At 32.5% G+C, this 20,331-nt stretch overlaps 1 protein-coding gene across 2 annotated transcripts in view; it reads left to right on the forward strand.

Moving 5' to 3' along the window:
- The window catches only part of Sol1, a 718,219-nt gene that overhangs the window by 224,595 nt on the left and 473,293 nt on the right, over positions 1–20,331 (forward strand). For both annotated transcript variants that reach the window (XM_076539295.1, XM_076539296.1), the window contains exon 4: positions 8,737–8,951. In XM_076539295.1, the coding sequence (XP_076395410.1) occupies positions 8,737–8,951 (215 nt within the window). The remainder of the gene's footprint in view (positions 1–8,736; positions 8,952–20,331) is intronic.

Below are 20,331 nucleotides of genomic sequence, written 5' to 3' on the forward strand. Positions count from 1 at the left end.
GGAAATTAAGGCTCGAGGTTAATATTGTGTCCCTAGGCCTTAGATTCTGCAACTCGTGCTTCTACACGTTTTAATCTTCTTTGTACACCTTTCTCTAGCTTTACAGGTTCAAATTTTACCTCCTGGAGGTTAGGTTAGGTAGAATGTGCTTTTGTGAATGGAATGTTTCAAGGTAAATGTGTGACCTTTTTGTAGGATGCAGATATTTGTCTGTTGTATTGTTTGATTAAATTGTTGTTTAGTTTGGGAGATCTAGATGTTTTCGATTTCATGGTTTTGAGGTTATGTAACATTTATCTTAACCTTATTAAGATTTTTATGGTACTATAATATATTGTATTTGTACAAAGTAAATGTCTACAAATTTAACATGGTTCTGTGTAATTTTGAAACTTCTGATTGTAGTGTTTCATCAAATTGTTATTCAGTTTGGGAGACTTAGATGTTTTCGATTTCATGGTTTTGAGGTTATGTAACATTTATCTTAACCTTATTAAGATTTTAATTGTACTATAATATACTGTATTTGTACAAAGTAAATGTCTACAAATTTAACATGGTTCTGTGTAATTTTGAAACTTCTGATTGTAGTGTTTCATCAAATTGTTATTTAGTTTGGCAGACTTAGATGTTTTGGGTTTCATGGTTTTGAGGTTATGTAACATTTATCTTAACCTTATTAAGATTTTTATGGTACTATAATATATTGTATTTGTACAAAGTAAATGTCTACAAATTTAACATGGTTCTGTGTAATTTTGAAACTTCTGATTGTAGTGTTTCATCAAATTGTTATTCAGTTTGGGAGACTTAGATGTTTTCGATTTCATGGTTTTGAGGTTATGTAACATTTATCTTAACCTTATTAAGATTTTAATTGTACTATAATATACTGTATTTGTACAAAGTAAATGTCTACAAATTTAACATGGTTCTGTGTAATTTTGAAACTTCTGATTGTAGTGTTTCATCAAATTGTTATTTAGTTTGGGAGACTTAGATGTTTTCGATTTCATGGTTTTGAGGTTATGTAACGTTTATCTTAACCTTATTAAGATTTTTGTGGTACTATAATTTACTGTATTTGTACAAAGTAAACGTCTACAAATTTAATATGTTCCTATGTAATTTTGAAATTTCCTATATCTACAAACTTTTAAGTTCAAAAAAAGTTCCAGAAAATTTATTAAATTTCCTAAACACTCAGTTCGATTTATCCTATGACCCCAAAGTGATCTATAAATAAAAAATATTGTCAACATAAAGATATATCAGTTTGAAGAGCGTCCGCCATTTTGATCCATAAAAGAAAATGGTAGACGCTCGGAAGCAATTACTCGCAGGCAATCGATAGAAGAAGTATCGAAACAGGTTTCAGTGAACACTTACGACAAATGGAATATTGTGAGAGGTGTACCGCTAATTAATTAGAAACCATCCGAACACTCGTGATGAATAGGTTGCGTAACGGGATCATTAAAGCCTCAGTAAATTCCGTGCGGAGTGGATGCGGTGTGTAATTAGCTTGTCCGCGGATCCGGTTCGTGGTAAATAATTTTCCAACGACGATTCGTTGATTACAGCTTGACACGTTCTGCGTGCTTCAACTTTAAAACGTTCTGCCAGATTCGTGTTGCTCGGCGGGGTACATTTCGCTGTCTATCTTTGGGATAGAACAAGAGGCATTTTGTGCAACTTATATTTTGTATATTTACGACTGTATTTATGTATTTTCACTTTCTTTAAATTTTACTAATTTTATGAAGTTTTTAAATTGTGTTAATTGTAAAATTTTTACAGGTTTGTAAATTGTAAAAATTGTACAAATATGTATTTTTCAAATTGTTTATATTCAATCTATCTGTAAATTGTCAAACCTCAAATTCTTGAAATTTCTTAAATTTTTCAAACTTTCCAAATTTTACAAATTTTACGAACTTTTCAAATTTTACAAATTTTACAAACCTTTCAGATTTTACAAATTTTCCTAACCTTCTAAATTTTACAAATTTTTCTAACCTTCCAAATGTTACAAATTTTCCTAACCTTATAAATTTTACAAATTTTACAAATTTTCCTAACCTTCTAAATTTTACAAATTTTACTAACCTTCTAAATTTTACAAATTTTACTAACCTTCCAGATTTTACAAATTTTCCTAACCTTCCAAATTTTATAAATTCTGATAACCTTCCAAATGTTACAAATTTTCCTAACCTTCTAAATTTTGCAAATTTTACTAACCTTCCAGATTTTACAAATTTTCCTAACCTTCCAAATTTTACAAATTTCCCTAACCTTCCAAATGTTATAAATTTTCCTAACCTTCCAGATTTCACAAATTTTCCTAACCTTCCAAATGTTACAAATTTTCCTAACCTTCCAAATTTTACAAATTTTCCTAACCTTCCAAATTTTACAAATTTTCCTAACCTTCTAAATTATACAAATTTTTCTAATCTTCCAAATTTTCCAAATTTTCCTAACCTTCTAAATTTTACAAATTTTCCTAACCTTCCAAATTATACAAATTTTTCTAACCTTCCAGATTTCACAAATTTTCCTAACCTTCCAAATGTTACAAATTTTCCTAACCTTCCAAATGTTACAAATTTCCCTAACTTTCCAAATTTAACTAATTTTCCTAACCTTCCAAATTTTACAAATTTTCCTAACCTTCCAAATTTTACAAATTTGCTAATTTATCAACCGAAAGCAACAAACAGTGAAACAATAATTTAGTTTTTCAAGCGGCCATTTTCCCTAGCAGCAGCTCCTTGCACATAATCTTCAGAGCAAGCATATATAGCAAGTAAAGCAGGTTTAATGAACGGTATGCAGAATTTCGCACGTTAGCAACCGCAAACGAGCCAGTAAACTGTTTTTGCGAATATGACCCGTTCTAGTAAGCTTCTCGGCTCTGTTATAATCCGTGCTAATTTTGGCATTGTACTCGCTTTAAGTCACGGGATCGGAAATGCTCCCTAAGCACGTGAACTCCGGTAATCTGTGTACAGTCGAACTTGGGAACACCTGTTCCATTTCACTGCCGGTACTAATTATTCAATTAGCCATTCCACGAATATCGTCGGCGTAGAATCTGATACACCGTGTATCGATGGTGTTCCACTTAAACGGTGGTCCTCCGACTGCGCTCATGGAAACCATTTTTGTTAGGTTAGGACGGTTCTCAAACTTTTTTGTGTTCGAAGCTTGTAAGATTACATTTTTTGGAGGATTAAATTTTAGTATTTAATTCAAAATTTATTTAGAATTTTAGTAATATTTTAAAAATTATTTCAGATGTTATTCACGATATTAAAATTTGTTTTAATGAATCTTTTGTCTTACAGTACGAAATTTTTTAAATTGTTTAAATTCACAAGTTGGGAGACTAAGCAAGTTTTGTAGTCAACTTTGTAAAATTATGAAGGATTAACAATTTTTAAAGTGTCAAACTATGGAAGTACATGGTAGTAGCATTTTAGGAATAATCGCAGTGAATAATGGAAAAAAGAAAATGATCTACAATAGTAATTATTATTTTATAGTTCTGCTATTCTATTTAATATAATAACTAGTTTTCTGCAATTTACAGTGCAATATGAAAGGCACTTTTAACTTCTAATACCACAGAAACATAAGTAAAATAAAGTTTCGAACATTCGCCATGACTCCATCGCGCAAGAGCGCGCGAAATTCAAACGACGTAAAAGTGTTTTTACCCAAACTAACAATAATAACAGAATTCCTCCCATCATACATTTACTAGTAAATGAAAATAATAACAGACAGTTATTAAAAATGAATAAACAAATAAAATTAAAGAAACACGTCAGTTTATCCAGATTGTCGTAATCGGGGACAAAAGTAGCTTAACATTTAGTCCGTTCTTTTTGAAAGCTGTCCGATTCGAGGATAAACGAGAGGAAACAACAGTTGGATAATTACACAGTTGCCTGAATTTCATCCCTTTTATTTCGCGAATAAATCACACTTCTTAGGCATTTCAAGATTTCCGTTCTCTCGCGAAACAAGGTATCATCTCGGCTTTGATCTTTATCCATGAAACCGGGTCTCCGTTATTTTCTCTGTTCAATGTATTCGCACAGTTTTCCGTTTGTACAAAGAGTTTCACCGGTGCCTCGGTATTTCACGATAAATTTTACATTCATCCTGGATCCGTGCATTTACATTTCATATTTATATTCCTTTATCGTGTTCGAAAATACACGGGAAATATACGGGGATCATTTCGTGTGGCATTTAAAACGAACAAAACCTTCTTGCGTCGAAGTGTATAAATTTTCCACGCGAATTTATTGCTGTGCAGTTCATTTTTTTTTTTGTTGAAACTTGTCGATACGGATCGTAATTTCGTTCATAATTCGCACATGAGTCATTCTGCTTTAAATCAATCACCATCTGCGAATTTGTTCTAATTAAATTATGTTGTAGTCCACGTGAAATTAGGGAGGGTTTAAGTCATCATTTTACCAGCTTCGAATTTGTTAAAAAATAACAAACCTTCAAAGTCTGCAATTATTCATTCTTGCGAAAATAGGCTTCATTCACGAATTTTTTTCTCAGAAACTTCTCAACCGATTTAGCTAAATTCTATTTTGTTTTATTCGAGAAGGATTGTGCTACTATAAAATATTTTTTTTAATTCTGTCAATTTGTTACGAAGTGTCGCGGGTACCACCATTTTAGGTAGGCGAGTTGCGCGCGCAGCTGGACCCAAAGCAAGCTGCGCGCGCAACTCGCCTACCTAAAATGGAGGTACGTCTCACTCACGAATTTTTTTCTCAGAAACTACTCAACCGATTTAGCTAAATTCTTTTTTGTTTTATTCGAGAAGGATTGCGCTACTTTAAAATATTTTTTTCAATTCCCTCAATTTGTTATGAAATGTCGAAAAATTTAAACAAATTCTTATCTTGCATTTTTTTCAATGTAGAGCGTAAAGGGTTTAAATTTAAAAAAAATATTGTCACATTCTTTGAAGCTTTCTCTTTAAAAACAGCCTTTCAGAACGACGAAGACTCGAAAACTGACGTCACAAGGCTGCAAAAGTCGCAGGATACCTCCGTTTTGAGAATATTATATCATCGTTTGAAGAAATAGGGATTTGTTGGAAAGTTCTGATGGGATTTTCGGAAATTAAGATAGGTATAACAATTAAGTGAGTAAAGCAGAGACAACGAGGTCCGGGCAAACATGTCCGTCCAAGGATCTCAGTTTGTGATGTTGCATGGCATTAAACTAACTTCTGATGTTCTGAGCCCTTTGTTCAGTCCCTCGCTCTTAACTGCACCTCAGAGTGCCGTGTTAGTTCCCTTCGAGTTTCGGAAGTATTGCTCGCAAACAAACTTGCAGATTTTCCATCGATCATGCGCTTCGAGAGCTAGTTTCTCGATCATGGGATGGATTTATGCGAAAATCGTGCTGACTCGTTCGTTGATGAATACTGGGTACGAGTATTGTAATTACATATGGATTACTGTGTACTTACACGTAGGGTACTTTCCATAAATCTCTAAATTATTACATATTTAGAATAGTATCAATATGTATATCTATGTAACTAGATTTCTAGATTTACTGAATTTTGGATGCTTACATTCAAATCTTCAAATTTATAGATTTTTGGATTCCTAGATAGCAAGATTTCTAAATTTCCAAATTTCTAGTTCCCCAAATTCCTAAATCTCCAAATTTCCATTTCTCCGAATCCCTAAATTTTTAGATTTCTATATCTCAAATTTCTAAATTTCCAAATTCCCAAATTTCTAATCCTAAATTCTCAAATCTCTCGAACCACGGGTTTCTCTAGAGGGCTAAATCCCTAGAGGGCTAAACTCCCAGATTCCATTATTCTAAAGTCCCTAGAATTCCACATTTCAGTATTCCAAAATCCCTAGAATTCCACATTTCAGTATTCCAATATCCCTAGAATCCCACGCCCCAGTATTCCAAAATCCCTAGACTCTAACACTCCACTATTCCAAAATCCCTAGAATCCCACATTGCAGCATTAAAAAATCCCTAGAATCCCACATTGCAGCATTAAAAAATCCCTAGAATCCCACATTGCAGTATTCCAAAATCCCTAGAATTCCACATTGCAGTATTCCAAAATCCCTAGAATCCCACATTGCAGTATTCCAAAATCCTTAGACTCTCACACTCCACTATACCAAAATCCCTAGAATCCCACATTGCAGCATTCCAATGTCCTTAGAAATCCCACATTTCAGTTTCCTAAAATCCCTAGAATCCCACATTTCAGTTTCCCAAAATCCCTAGAATCCCACATTCTAATCTTCCAAAATCCCTAGAATCCCATATTCCAGTATTCAAAAATTCCTAGAACCCCAAATTCGTACACCCTCAAATCCCTATAACCTCAAATTTCTACATCTCCAATTACACTCACCACAAAATGGCGGTCGAACTCCATCAAACTTGTGCGATACTCAAATGTTGTTTGACAATAGTGAACATGCTACATATGTTCGAAAGTGTATTGTGTTATAGGGACTTTAGAGGACGCGGTATTTATTGGTTGAGGTTATTCTTAAATGCACCGTGGCGAAGAATAACGACACGCAACGATATGGTCGAAGCTCGATAAATACAGTTTGGTGTCAGACGTCGACGCGTGCGGTGCAGAAATTATGGGGCGTTGTGCGAATAAGTGGGTGTTAGTATGTAAACGTGACTGTAAATGTCTTTATTGAATTTTTAAGGACATTCTTTTGCTTGTCAGAATGTTTGTCAAAGGTTTGTTTGTCAAAGATCTCTAAGAGATTTTTTTTTATGGAAATTAGGAATAATTACTGTAACACATTTTCTTGGATATTTACTGATATTATTTGAAGATGTTATACAGGTTTTTTTATAAATAAATAAAGTGCAATTATTTAACGAATGGTAGTTATAGCGTTTTTATTTCTGCTCTGAAATTAGCATCGTTTCGTTGGTGAGTACTTTTCGTGAAATCCTCTGCAATTAAAAATTGCACTATCGTGTATCAATTATTTGTTGAGATTTATAGATTTATAGATTTCACGTAAAAATTGTGAAAATGAATTTTTATCTAACTCGTACTGTGAACAATTGCACGAGTATGAAAATATTTCATTTACTATTCATAGTTTAGTAACAAGTTTTAATATTAATGAGTCAATTAATTCTTTAAATGTCAAATAAGTCAATAGAGTAAAATTATAAATATTAAAATTACAAAAATTAGAATTAAATTGAATTGTTCTGTGATTGAACATTGAATATTGTCTCTCCAAAAGGGTTGAAACGCTATAAAAAATTTTGAGAAAACATCAAACATTCAACACAAAAATTAATTAACCGCGTTCTGTTAATTAATCACGTAGCAACTTCATATTCATTAAATATGTCACAAATATTAATCGATCAACCATATCGATGTATCACCGTCGAATGTCAATAATGGTTAAATTCATCATCATTTGCAGGAAGACATATTTATCTACATATATAACAATTTTAATAGGAAACGTTACGTATCTGGTATCATTAAAACAAGAAGTCAATTCGTTGCGTAACGCTGAATTTCATTTTACCGAACTGTATTTGATTTAACGAGCTTCCGGTGGCATTCAACAGGTTCAATTATTTGTTTGCATTAGGTTGATGAAACAAACTGATTCGTGCGATTGAAACGTAATAAACATTTACTTTTGTTGGACGTCTGTGGTGAAAAGTTATTCTATATTTTGGTGGTCGAAAAAGAATTGTTTAAACCTGCCTATTATAGTGAAAAAAAAATATATTAACTGTGAAATAATATATATTAATTATGTATATTAACCATTTATATTAACTATGAAAAAATAAATATTAACCATGTACATTAACTGTGAAAGAATATATATTTACTATGTATATTAACCATTTATATTAACTGTGAGAAAATAAATATTAACCATGTACATTAACTGTGAAATAATATATATTAATTATTTATATTAACCATTTATATTAACTATGAAAAAATAAATATTAATCATGTACATTAACTATGAAATAATATATATTAATTATGTATATTAAACATTTATATTAACTGTGAAAAAATAAATATTAACCATGTACATTAACTATGAAAGAATATATATTAACTATGTATGTTAACAATTTATATTAACTGTGAAAAAATAAATATTAACCATGTACATTAACTATGAAAGAATATATATTAACTAAGTATATTAACTGTGAAAAAATAAATATTAACCACGTACATTAACTATGAAAGAATATATATTAACTATATATGTTAACAATTTATATTAACTGTGAAAAAATAAATATTAACCATGTACATTAACTGTGAAAGAATATATATTAATTATGTATATTAAACATTTATATTAACTGTGAAAAAATAAATGTTAACCATGTACATTAACTATGAAAGAATATATATTAACTATGTATATTAACCATTTATATTAACTGTGAAAAAATAAATATTAGCCATGTACATTACCTATGAAATAATATATATATTAACAATGAAATAATATTTATTACCAATGCATATTTAAAAAAGTATTCAAAAGCCCACTATTTAATTCCCAACCCCTTAAACATGAAATCAAATAGCATTTCCGAAAATGTGAATCCCCGTCCTCACATAGAATTTCAGCAAAGGCCACTCACAGTATGTCTCTCTGATTTATGTTCCAGCTGTGTGGGTGGTGACTTTGTAAAAGTGTTTCTACATTTGGAGACCACCGGTGTTTCCGAGTACACCCCTTGGACCGGTGTACTTTGCGGGGATCTGCGTGACATCCCGCAGGTTCTCTACAGTTCAAGATCTACGCTTATTTTGGAGTTTCACACACAGGGACCTCCGTCTAATGCGACTGGCTTTTTCGGCAATTTTCACTTCATCGATAGACGTGAGTTATTTTGTTACCACTTATTTCATTTCAAATTTCCCGCCAAAAGATATGATACATCATAAATGATGCGTGATAAAGATGTTGTGATAAATGATTATTACAAACATTTAGTATGAACATTAGCAATAAACATTCACATTAAAGATCGAATATATTGTCATGTAAATAATGAATGTAATGTAACATTGATACAAAATGAATTTAGTAGAAACTGACTGTTTAATCTGTTCATAATAAATCAATAGTATTTCATAAACTAATGAAGATGATTTTTAACATTCAACATAAAATTGCAAGTATTTATACAAAATTTAGTGGACAGACAGATATACATAATGGACAATTATGAATAATATAAATATTTAGTAAATATGAAGTAATCCCTTGTCTTATAAAATGGCTACATATGACGCACAAAAAATATTGAAATGTGAAAAATCTTTAAATTTTCATCATGAATGAGTTGCAAGTTTAATTTTAATCCCAATACAATGATGCACCGTCAAAATATCCCTGAAATTTGGAGTAAAATTTCTGTAAGTTTAACCTAACCTAAAATTGTTCTTAACATTAACTTATCTTAAAATTTCTCTTAACATCAACCTAACTTAAAATTTCTTTTAATAAATCCTTAACAAACTCAGCAAAATAATGATCCCTGAAATTTGAATTAAAACTTCTCTTAACATTAATCTAACCTAAAATTCCTCTTAACATTAACCTAATCTAAAATTTCTCTTAACATCAACTTAACCTAAAATTTTTCTTAATAAGTTCCTGACAAACTCAGCAAAATAATGATCCCTGAAATTTGAACTGAAACTTCTTTTAACATTAACCTAACCTAAAATTCCTCTTAACATTAACCTATCCTATAATTTTTCTTAACATCAACTTAACCTAAAATTTTTCTTAATAAGTTCCTGACAAACTCAGCAAAATAATGATCCCTGAAATTTGAACTGAAACTTCTTTTAACATTAACCTAACCTAAAATTCCTCTTAACATTAACCTAATCTAAAATTTCTCTTAACATCAACTTAACCTAAAATTTTTCTTAATAAGTTCCTGACAAACTCAGCAAAATAATGATCCCTGAAATTTGAACTGAAACTTCTTTTAACATTAACCTAACCTAAAATTCCTCTTAACATTAACCTAACCTAAAATTTCTCTTAATATTAACTTAACCTAAAGTTTCTCTTAATAAATCCCTAACGAATTCAGCAAAATATGATTCCTTTTGATCTAAAATCTCTCTAAAATTAACCTAACCTAAAATTCCACCTACCATTAACCTAACTTAAAATTCCTCTTAACATCAACCTAACCTAAAATTCCTCCTAACAAACCCCTAACAAACCCAACCAAAATAATAATAAATCAACTCTCTAATCATACGTATTACCAAAAGAGCAACCATTAAAAACAAAACAGATAATATTTACAGAAAGCAAAAGTTTCATAAATAACCTACAAAAACATCATAAATAAATGATAAATATCAAAAGACCGAAAGTGATCTCGACGTACTTTATCAAGCAATTTCAGACCCGGTTTCATAAAACTGTTTCAAGTGGAGTTTAACCCTTTGCCGCGTTCTAACTCGATCAGAAAATATTTTCAAAGTTATCCGGAAACCAATGGAACGACGCTAATTAAAGCGTGTACATGCAGCCCGCAGACGACTCTGTGACGATAGCGTTTCGAGAGGATTGATCGAGTGAATCGTGTTTCAGCAAACAAGCTAATGATCGATGGGCGCGATTGGTCGTTCATTTGATAGAGAAGAATCCTTTGTGGGATAAGAAAATGATTGATTTGTTGACGATCGTTCATGTTTCTTTGAGAATTAAGTGGCTACTTTTGTGGTGTTTGATGAACAATTGTGGTGGTATTTGTTTTGGAGGGTATTTCACACCTTATGTGAGCTCTTTGTGTTTGGTTGCTTTTGTTGGTTTTCGTATGGGGACATTTTTTTGGAAATAGGTATCAAATTTTATTGAACGTAGGAATATGGGAGATCTAAGAATTTGGGGACGTGGAAATTTGGGAGAACTAGGAATTTCGGGACGTAGGAATTGGGGGGATCTAGGAATTTTGGAACGTAGCAATTTGGGGAGTTAGGAATTTGGGGATGTGGAATTTTGAAGTGTAGGAATTTGGGGACGTAGAAATTTTGGATCTAGGAATTTGGGGGCGTCGCAATTTGGGGGTGTAGAAATTTGGGATTTAGGAATTTGGGGGCGTCGAAATTTGGGGTCTTGGAATTTGGGGGTGTAGAAATTTGGGATTTAGCAATTTGGGGGCGTCGAAATTTGGGATCCTGGAATTTGGGAGCGTCGAAATTTGGGGGTGTAGGAATTTGGGGACGTAGAAATTTTGGATCTAGGAATTTGGGGGCGTCGAAATTTGGGGGCGTAGAAATTTGGGATTTAGCAATTTTGGGGCGTTGAAATTTGGGATCTTGGAATTTGGGAGCGTCGAAATTTGGGGGCGTCGAAATTTGGAATCTTGGAATTTGGGAGCGTCGAAATTTGGGATCTTGGATTTTGGGAGCGTCGAAATTTGGGGGCGTCGAAATTTGGAATCTTGGAATTTGGGAGCGTCGAAATTTGGGATCTTGGGATTTGGGAGCGTCGAAATTTGGGATCTTGGATTTTGGGAGCGTCGAAATTTGGGGGCGTCGAAATTTAGAATCTTGAAATTTGGGAGCGTCGAAATTTAGGGATGTAGGAATTTGGAGACGTAGAAATTTTGGATCTGGGAATTTGGGGGCGTCAAAATTTGGGGGTGCAAAAATTTAGGATTTAGGAATTCGGGGCCGTCGAAATTTAGGATTTAGGAATTTTGGGGCGTCGAAATTTGGGGGCGTAAGAATCCGAGGGATCTAAAGATTTGAGGGTGTAGAAATTTGGAATCTTGAAATTTGAGGATTTAGAAACATCGTCATCTAGAAATTCGTGGATTCATAAATATCGTCATCTAGAAAGTTAGTGATTTATAAACTTGCTATCCAGGAATTTGGGGATCTAGAAATTCTACACATAGTTCCTCAAAAATTTATCAACGTAAAACTTTCTGCAAAAATACCATAATCTCGTCATCTGAATACACAAACAAAATACACCAAATACCATAATACCTCTTAGTCCCCTTAAGTCCACAATTTCCCCAAATTATTTTACATACAACAACCCCCCACACTTTCCATATACTCAACATTTTCAAAACTAATCGTATTTCACTCGCAGCAACATAAATTCGGGTTGTGGATTAGCAAGTAGCAGGAAAAAGTGTTCTAAACAGCGAATGTTGTATAGGCCGAAAGCATGGTTCGTTAGTAAACCGTTTCACGAATACGAGTAGCTGACGCGCCCTTTAAACATGCTGGCCGGCGAATTTTTTATTTCGCTCACGTGTGTACGCCGGCTTACGTGTGTTACATATAACAGAGGCATAATTCTTGCCAGACTTCCCTCTGTAATTTTGAAATATACAATTGTTTCTGCCCTTCGTTTTTTTTCACGTCTGCGTACACATGAGGAGTTGCTTTTTCGAGGAGGGAAGACTTAGCCTTTCTCGAAAAACGGGAAATTTATATAAATGCATCTGACGTGCGGTTGAAGACTATTTTTTACTTGTTATTATTTTTTATTTGCTTACGTTTTTGTTAGGATTAGAGAGATATTGATTAGGACATAGAATTAGCAATTGCATTTTAATGCAAACACTATTCAAAATTTTATAAAAATAATTTTATCTAAAGATTTATTTAAATATATTATTTTTTGTATTTAAGTATATTTTAGTTTCATTTAAATATTTTTTATTAACTACAAGATATAGTACACCTCCGTCAAATTTATGTTGGAAAAAATTTTTATTTGAACCCAATATTAATTTTGCATTGATGATTTTTTATTAACAAAATATTTTTTATTAATTTCAAGATATAGTATACCTCTGTCAAATTTATGTTGGAAAAAATTTTGATTTGAACCCAATATTAATTTTGCATTGATGATTTTTTATTAACAAAAATTTTTTATTAATTACGAGATATAGTATACCTCTGTCAAATTTATGTTGAAAAAAATTTGTATTTGAACCCAATATTAATTTTGCATTGATGATTTTTTATTAACAAAATATTTTTTATTAATTACAAGATATAGTATACCTCTGTCAAATTTGTCTTGGAAAAAATTTTAATCTGAACCCAATATTAATTTTGCATTGATGATTTTTTATTAACAAAATATTTTTTATTAATTACAAGATATAGTATACCTCCGTCAAATTTGTCTTGGAAAAAATTTTCATTTGAACCCAATATTGAATGATAGAATTCCATTTTCATAAAAACGAAGTGGCACACGAATAAATGTTATTTTACGTTATCGATTTAATATGTAGAAAATGATTTCGACACTCGACGTGTTAAAATTCGGCAAATAATAATATTTGATCAAAGTAAACTCCACTTCAATCAATAATAGAGCGTGATATATTCGTTCCTCAATTTTTTGCTTTTTTCGTGTGAAGTGTGCGGATGTGTGGCGAGTTTAGCTGTCAGATTAAAGGAGAACAGATAATTGAACGCTCGATGGAAATGAAGATAAAAATTCTCAACAAATTACTTGGATTTTTAATTAATAATAAATGTGATGAAGATGATATTGGTTAGGAATTTGAATTTATTATAACAATAAGGAAATGTAAATTAAAACAGAAAAGGCTGGTAAACAAAAAAAATGGAAGAAACAATTATAATATTTAAAAAAAAAATTGCAAGTATACAAAAATTACAGCAATACAGAGAAATATTAAAAAATGAAAAAAAATAAAAATTGCAATAATAAAAAATAATAATTGCAATAATACAAAGATTCTAGCAATAAAGAAAAATAAACATTACAAGAATGAAAGAAAATAAAAATTGCAAGAATAGAAAGATTACAAGAATAAAGAATAATAAACATTGCAAAAATGAAAAGGAATAAAAATTGCAATAAAAAAAAATAAAAATTGCAAAAATACAAAAATCACAACAATAAACAGAAATATTAAAAAATGAAAAAAAATAAAAATTGCAATAATAAAAAATAATAATTGCAATAATACAAAGATTCTAGCAATAAAGAAAAATAAACATTACAAGAATGAAAGAAAATAAAAATTGCAAGAATAGAAAGATTACAAGAATAAAGAATAATAAACATTGCAAAAATGAAAAAAAAAATTGCAATAAAAAAAAATAAAAATTGCAAGAATACAAAAATCACAACAAACAGAAATATTAAAAAATGAGAAAAAAAATTACAATAATAAATAATAATTGCAAGAATACAAAAATTAGAACAATAAAGAGCACTAAAAAATACAACAAAGCCAAAGAATAAAAATTACAATAATACCAGAAAAGATATAAAATAAAAAGCCCCAGAAAGGAGTATTTAAATTAAAGATCCATTCTCAAAGAGGTGTTAGAACAGTTTTCAACTCCGAGATAATTGAAAGTTATTCAATTTATGGAATTGTATAGATTTATATAACGATAGCGCGAAGTCTCTAAAGCATATTCAACGATAGAATATCCCTGAAAGAGAACAGCTACGAGCGAATGCGCCCATTCACGTGTGAGAACGCGTTTTCAAACAAGCGACGAGAACGAGACGGCATTAAACGTGTAATTTGCCGTAATTTCGCGACACTCTATTCAGTTAATAGCATTTTCATCTATTAGCTTTGATCAGCTAATTCCGTCATTCTTACAAAGACAATTAACATGGAAATTCTAAAGCAAACGAGAAATGTTTCGAGTCACTTCACTGTGACAGCTTAATACTATTCTTGGAGAATATTTTATTCACTTAACACGATATTTAATTTGATAAAGTCTTTCTGGAGTTTGTGGAGACTTTTATGGAAATTATTTTATTGTGTTTTGGTTTGGTTTGGAATGATATTTGAGAGGAAGGATTAATGTGTTTGTGTTAGGGTTGAAAATGTGAGGCGTCCATTTTTTTGGGTTTGACGAATTGGAGATGTAGTTTGGAACAGCTGGGGAATTTGAGGAGTTGGGAATTTGTGGTGTTGAGATTTGAAAGGTCAGTGGAGAGTTTGGTTATTTGAGAAGGAGAGAAGATGGGAATTTGGTAATTTGAGAAGTTGGTAATTTGAGAAATTGGTAATTTGAGAAGTTGGTCACTTGAGTACTTGGTAATTTGAGAATTTGGTCACTTCAGAACATAGTCATTTGAGAAGTTGCTCACTTGAGTATTTGGTAATTTGAGAATTTGGTCACTTGAGAACGTAGTCATTTGAGAAGTTGGTAACTTGAGAAGTTGGTAATTTGAGAACATGGTCATTTGAATGCTTGGTAATTTGAGAATGTGGTCACTTGAGAACATAGTCATTTGAGTGCTTGGTAATTTGAGAAGTTTGTAATTTGAGAATTTGGTCACTTGAGAATTTGGTCACTTGAGAAGTTGGTAACTTGAGAAGTTGGTAATTTGAGAACATGGTCATTTGAGTGCTTGGTAATTTGAGAATGTGGTCACTTGAGAACATAGTCATTTGAGTGCTTGGTAATTTGAGAATTTGGTCACTTGAGCACATAGTCATTTGAGAAGTTGGTAACTTGAGAAGTTGGTAATTTGAGAACATGGTCATTTGAATGCTTGGTAATTTGAGAATGTGGTCACTTGAGAACATAGTCATTTGAGTGCTTGGTAATTTGAGAAGTTTGTAATTTGAGAATTTGGTCACTTGAGAAGTTGGTAACTTGAGAAGTTGGTAACTTGAGAAGTTGGAAATTTGAGAACATGGTCATTTGAGTGCTTGGTAATTTGAGAATGTGGTCACTTGAGAACATAGTCACTTGAGTGCTTGGTAATTTGAGAAGTTTGTAATTTGAGAATTTAGTCACTTGAGAACGTAGTCATTTGAGAAGTTGGTAACTTGAGAAGTTGGTAATTTGAGAACATGGTCATTTGAGTGCTTGGTAATTTGAGAAGTTGGTCACTTGAGAACATAGTCATTTGAGTACTTGGTAATCTGAGAAGTTGGTAATTTGAGAATTTGGTCACTTGAGAACATAGTCATTTAAGTACTTGGTAATTTGAGTATTTCATCATTTGAGGACTTGGTCATTTGATAATTTAATGATTTGATAATTTGACGATTTGACAATTTCACAATTTGGCAATTTAACAATTTGATAATTTAATAATTTGACCACTTGACACTTTGATAATTTAATAATTTGATAACAATTCCATTTAATCACCTAACAACTTAATAGTGTAACCTAACCTAATAATTTCAATTTTATTAATTACAAAATATTTCACAAAATTCTTTACCATATAAAAACAGTCCTAAACATAATTCCCTCTAATATAAATATCCACAAACGCCTCTAAACCGATTTATCCCGAATTTATTTCAAAAAAATAATTCCTAAAAATGGTTTAACATTTCAATCATAAATCGAACGATCATTTAAAACTAGATCATAGCCGAATATTCGATCAAATAATTTTCCGACAGTTTAAATAAATTTTCGTGTTCCCCATCACGATATTTTTAGAGCAGAAACAAAAATGTAGAGAACAAACGGGCTGTTATTAATATTGAGTTTCCCTGGAAATAACGAAAGTTTTTTTCTCCTGGGACAAAACCGAGGAAAACAAAAAGCCGTTCATCATTCTGCTACACACGGTGTACATTTGTTCTCGTATTTTTCACATTCATACACGTCAAATTAGCAGATATTTCCCGACATCAGCGTATTCGATAGTGAAGCGTAAAGTAAAAGGACAAATGCGAGTGGTACGTTCGGAACGTTTGCAATTATTTCGCATAATTTAATATCGAAAGAAACGTATTTGTTTCCAGGTAATTGCTCATTTACTTTGATCGGATCGTTTAATTAGTGCAGTTGAAGTAGGGACATTGTTGATCAATGTGTAGGACAATCATTATATAATTTTATCTGTGTGTTACTTTTTAGATATTAACAATTTGGATGTTAACAATTTTTAGATGTTAACAAGGTTCTTTATGGTTTCATTGAGGTGGTTGTTAAATTTTGGATTGAGATCAATTTTCGATGCATTGCTAGTATAGTTTGAAAAATTCTAGGTATAAATGTTTCTGAATCTCTAAGTCAAGTGTTAACAATTTTATAAATTCTTAATTTGACACACAGTAAACGTTAACAATTTTATAAATTTTTAATTTGACGTCCAACAAGTGTTAACAATTTTCTCAATTTTTTATTTGACGTCCAACAAGTGTTAACAAGTTTATCAATTTTTAATTTGACATACAACAAGTGTTAACATTTATGTAAATTTTTAACTTGACATCCAACAAGTGTTAACGATTTTATCAATTTTTAATTTGACGTCCAACAAGTGTTAACATTTTTATAAATTTCTAAGTTGACATCCAACAAATGTTAACATTTTTATAAATTTTTAATTTGACGTCCAACAAGTGTTAACAATTTTATGAATTTTTAATTTGACATCCAACAAGTGTAAACATTTTTATAAGTTTTTAACTTGACATCCAACAAGTGTTAACAATTTTATCAATTTTTTATTTGACGTCCAACAAGTGTTAACATTTATATAAATTTTTTATTTGACATCCAACAAGTGTTAACATTTATATAAATTTTTAATTTGACGTCCAACAAGTGTTAACAATTTTATAAATTTTTTATTTGACACCCAACAAGTGTTAACAATTTTATAAATTTCTAAATTGACATTCAACAAGTGTTAACAATTTTTTCAATTGCTAATTTATCATCCAACAAGTGTTAACAATTTTATAAATCGTCAATTTGGTACACAGCAAGTGAACATACATAAATTCTTCATTCGAAATGCATTAAGTTAGCACACACATAAATTCTGACTACAATAAACATCAAAATAACGCGCTATTAAATTTCAAATCTAATACCCAGTAACTTAATACAAGAGTATTGAATAGTACAGTAGTTGGTAAAGCTTCCACAATGAGCTCCCAAAATGGTCCACTTCTTAGCACCCAGTGTATTTTCGTACGATCCAAAGTGGCGGCCCCTTTCAACCCCCAATACGTGGTCCAGTCGAAGCAGATTTCGACGCAAGGTTAATCCGAGGTGGTCGAAATCCGTCGAGAAGCCGGCCAACCATAATGGAAGCTGATAACCAAAGAGATTAGTTAGACGGAGATTAGACGACAGATAGCAAAATCGGTGTTCGGCAGCTGGCTTACCGTAAACCGTGTTATCGAAGCGCACTAACATGTGGACATGCATTGTTACGCTTCTTTCGATCAAGGATAATTTGAACGCTTATTTACAGCATGAAGCTTTTGAACATTTTGGTGTTACGTTTAAATTATGTCGTATGTGAGATTTTTGGGGTTGTGAATTGTGAGGTTTGTGAGTTTTCAAGGTTTCAAATTCTCAAGGTTTCGAATTATCAAGGTTTCAAATTTCCAAGGTTTTAAATTTCCAAGGTTTTAAATTTCCAAGGTTTCAATTTTCCAAGGGTTCAAATTCCCAAAGTTCCAAATTCCCAAGCTTCCAAATTCCCAAGGGTTCAAAGTCCCAAGCTTCCGAATTTCCAAAGCTCCCAAATTCCCAAGGGTCCAAATTCCCAAAGTTCCAAATTCCCAAGCTTCCAAATTCCCAAGGGTTCAAATTCTCAAGCTTCAAAATTCCCAAGGGTTCAAATTCCCAAGCTTCCAAATTCCCAATCTTCCAAATTCCCAAGCTTCCAAATTCCCAAGCTTCCAAATTCCCAAGCTTACAAATTTCCAAAGCTCCCAAATTCCCAAGGGTCCAAATTCTCAAACTTCCAAATTTTCAAATCCTCAAATTCCCAAGGTTCCAAATTTCCAAATCTCCAAATTCCCAAGATCCCGAATCTCCAAATCCCCAAATCCCCAAATTCCCAACTTCCCTAGTGTCCACCCCAAAATATCCACAAATCCTCCTCAAATCCCCAAATCCTCATCCACAATAATTTTTCCCCCATCTCCCACTAAATCTCCCCCAGAAATCATCTCCCATCTTCATATTCCCCACCGAAAGCGAACCTCGATACACCCTCGACACAGCGAAGCCGTTTGATCCACGATGCATCGATCGATATTCAATTCCATCGACTCGATCTAAACCGCGACAACGCTTCATCGTCGCGGCTCGCTGATTACATCCACGTTCCGATGATATTTCACCGTAGTGATCCCCGATCGAATAAAGACCCCGACAAGAAGAAAAATGCGCCGGTCCTCTGTGTTGTAATGCGCGGCAAACGTCACGATTCCATTTCGCTCGATCCATCATCCTGCGTCAACGACGAACCTGCGAGGATTCCGTGACAAGAAAGAAAGAGGGAAAAACGTGCGGTTGAAAAATCTACGTCTTTTTATTTTGATCAAGTGCATGGTCCCCGTGGAACCGCTTGCTTCAACTTCGTGCAAAATTCGCGCGTAGATTATGCACGTCCATTAAACGGTAAACAGACCATGTGCCGGGACAGCCGCTGATTAACCATGTATAATTAAAACGTAATTTCTACCTTGTAAGCGAGTTTTAATCAAACGGGCATTGGAGAAACGACGTTGGAGTACAGATTGTCGATGACAAACTTTTTTGGTCGGTTCTTTGAATTTAGTGTTGCTTTGCGCCGGGTTTGATAGGTTAAAGGTTACTTTGTTAAGGGACTGGTTTGTTAAGGGACGTCAAAAAATTGTTTAGAAAATAAAAATTAATAGGGATGATAAAAATAGGGTGTGTAGATATTATGTATATTATACAAAAAATAAGAAACATCTTTGTGAATGGGTCATTCCACGAGAAATCGATCACTTTTGGACGTCACCATGTGTGATTTTGCTTTAATTAAAATATTAGCTATCATGGACGGTGTGCGCGCAGCTATTATGATCGATGCGCGCGTAGTTACTGTGATCGTTGCGTGTGCAGCTTGTATGATCGGTGCACGCGCAGCTACTATGACGGGTCCGCGCGCAGCTACTATGACGGGTCCGCGCGCAGCTACTGTGATCGTTGCGCGCGCAGCTACTATGCTCAGTGCGCGCGCAGCCTATATAATCGGTACGCGCGCAGCTACTATGCTCAGTGCGCGCGCAGCTGCTATGTTCAGTGCACGCGCAGCTTTGGGTTCAGTTGCATGAAACAACCGGTCATAATAGCTGCGCCCGACTGACTCTCCTATCTAAGACGGAGGTACCCCACGTCGTTTAATACATTATTTAATATAATTGATTATTTCTTGAAAACGAAGAAACATCCTTCTAAATATCAAACGTTGACAAAAATTAACTAATAAGAATCGT

The sequence above is a fragment of the Megachile rotundata genome, chromosome 13 (genome assembly GCF_050947335.1).
Source record: "Megachile rotundata isolate GNS110a chromosome 13, iyMegRotu1, whole genome shotgun sequence".
Lineage (NCBI taxonomy): Eukaryota > Metazoa > Arthropoda > Insecta > Hymenoptera > Megachilidae > Megachile > Megachile rotundata.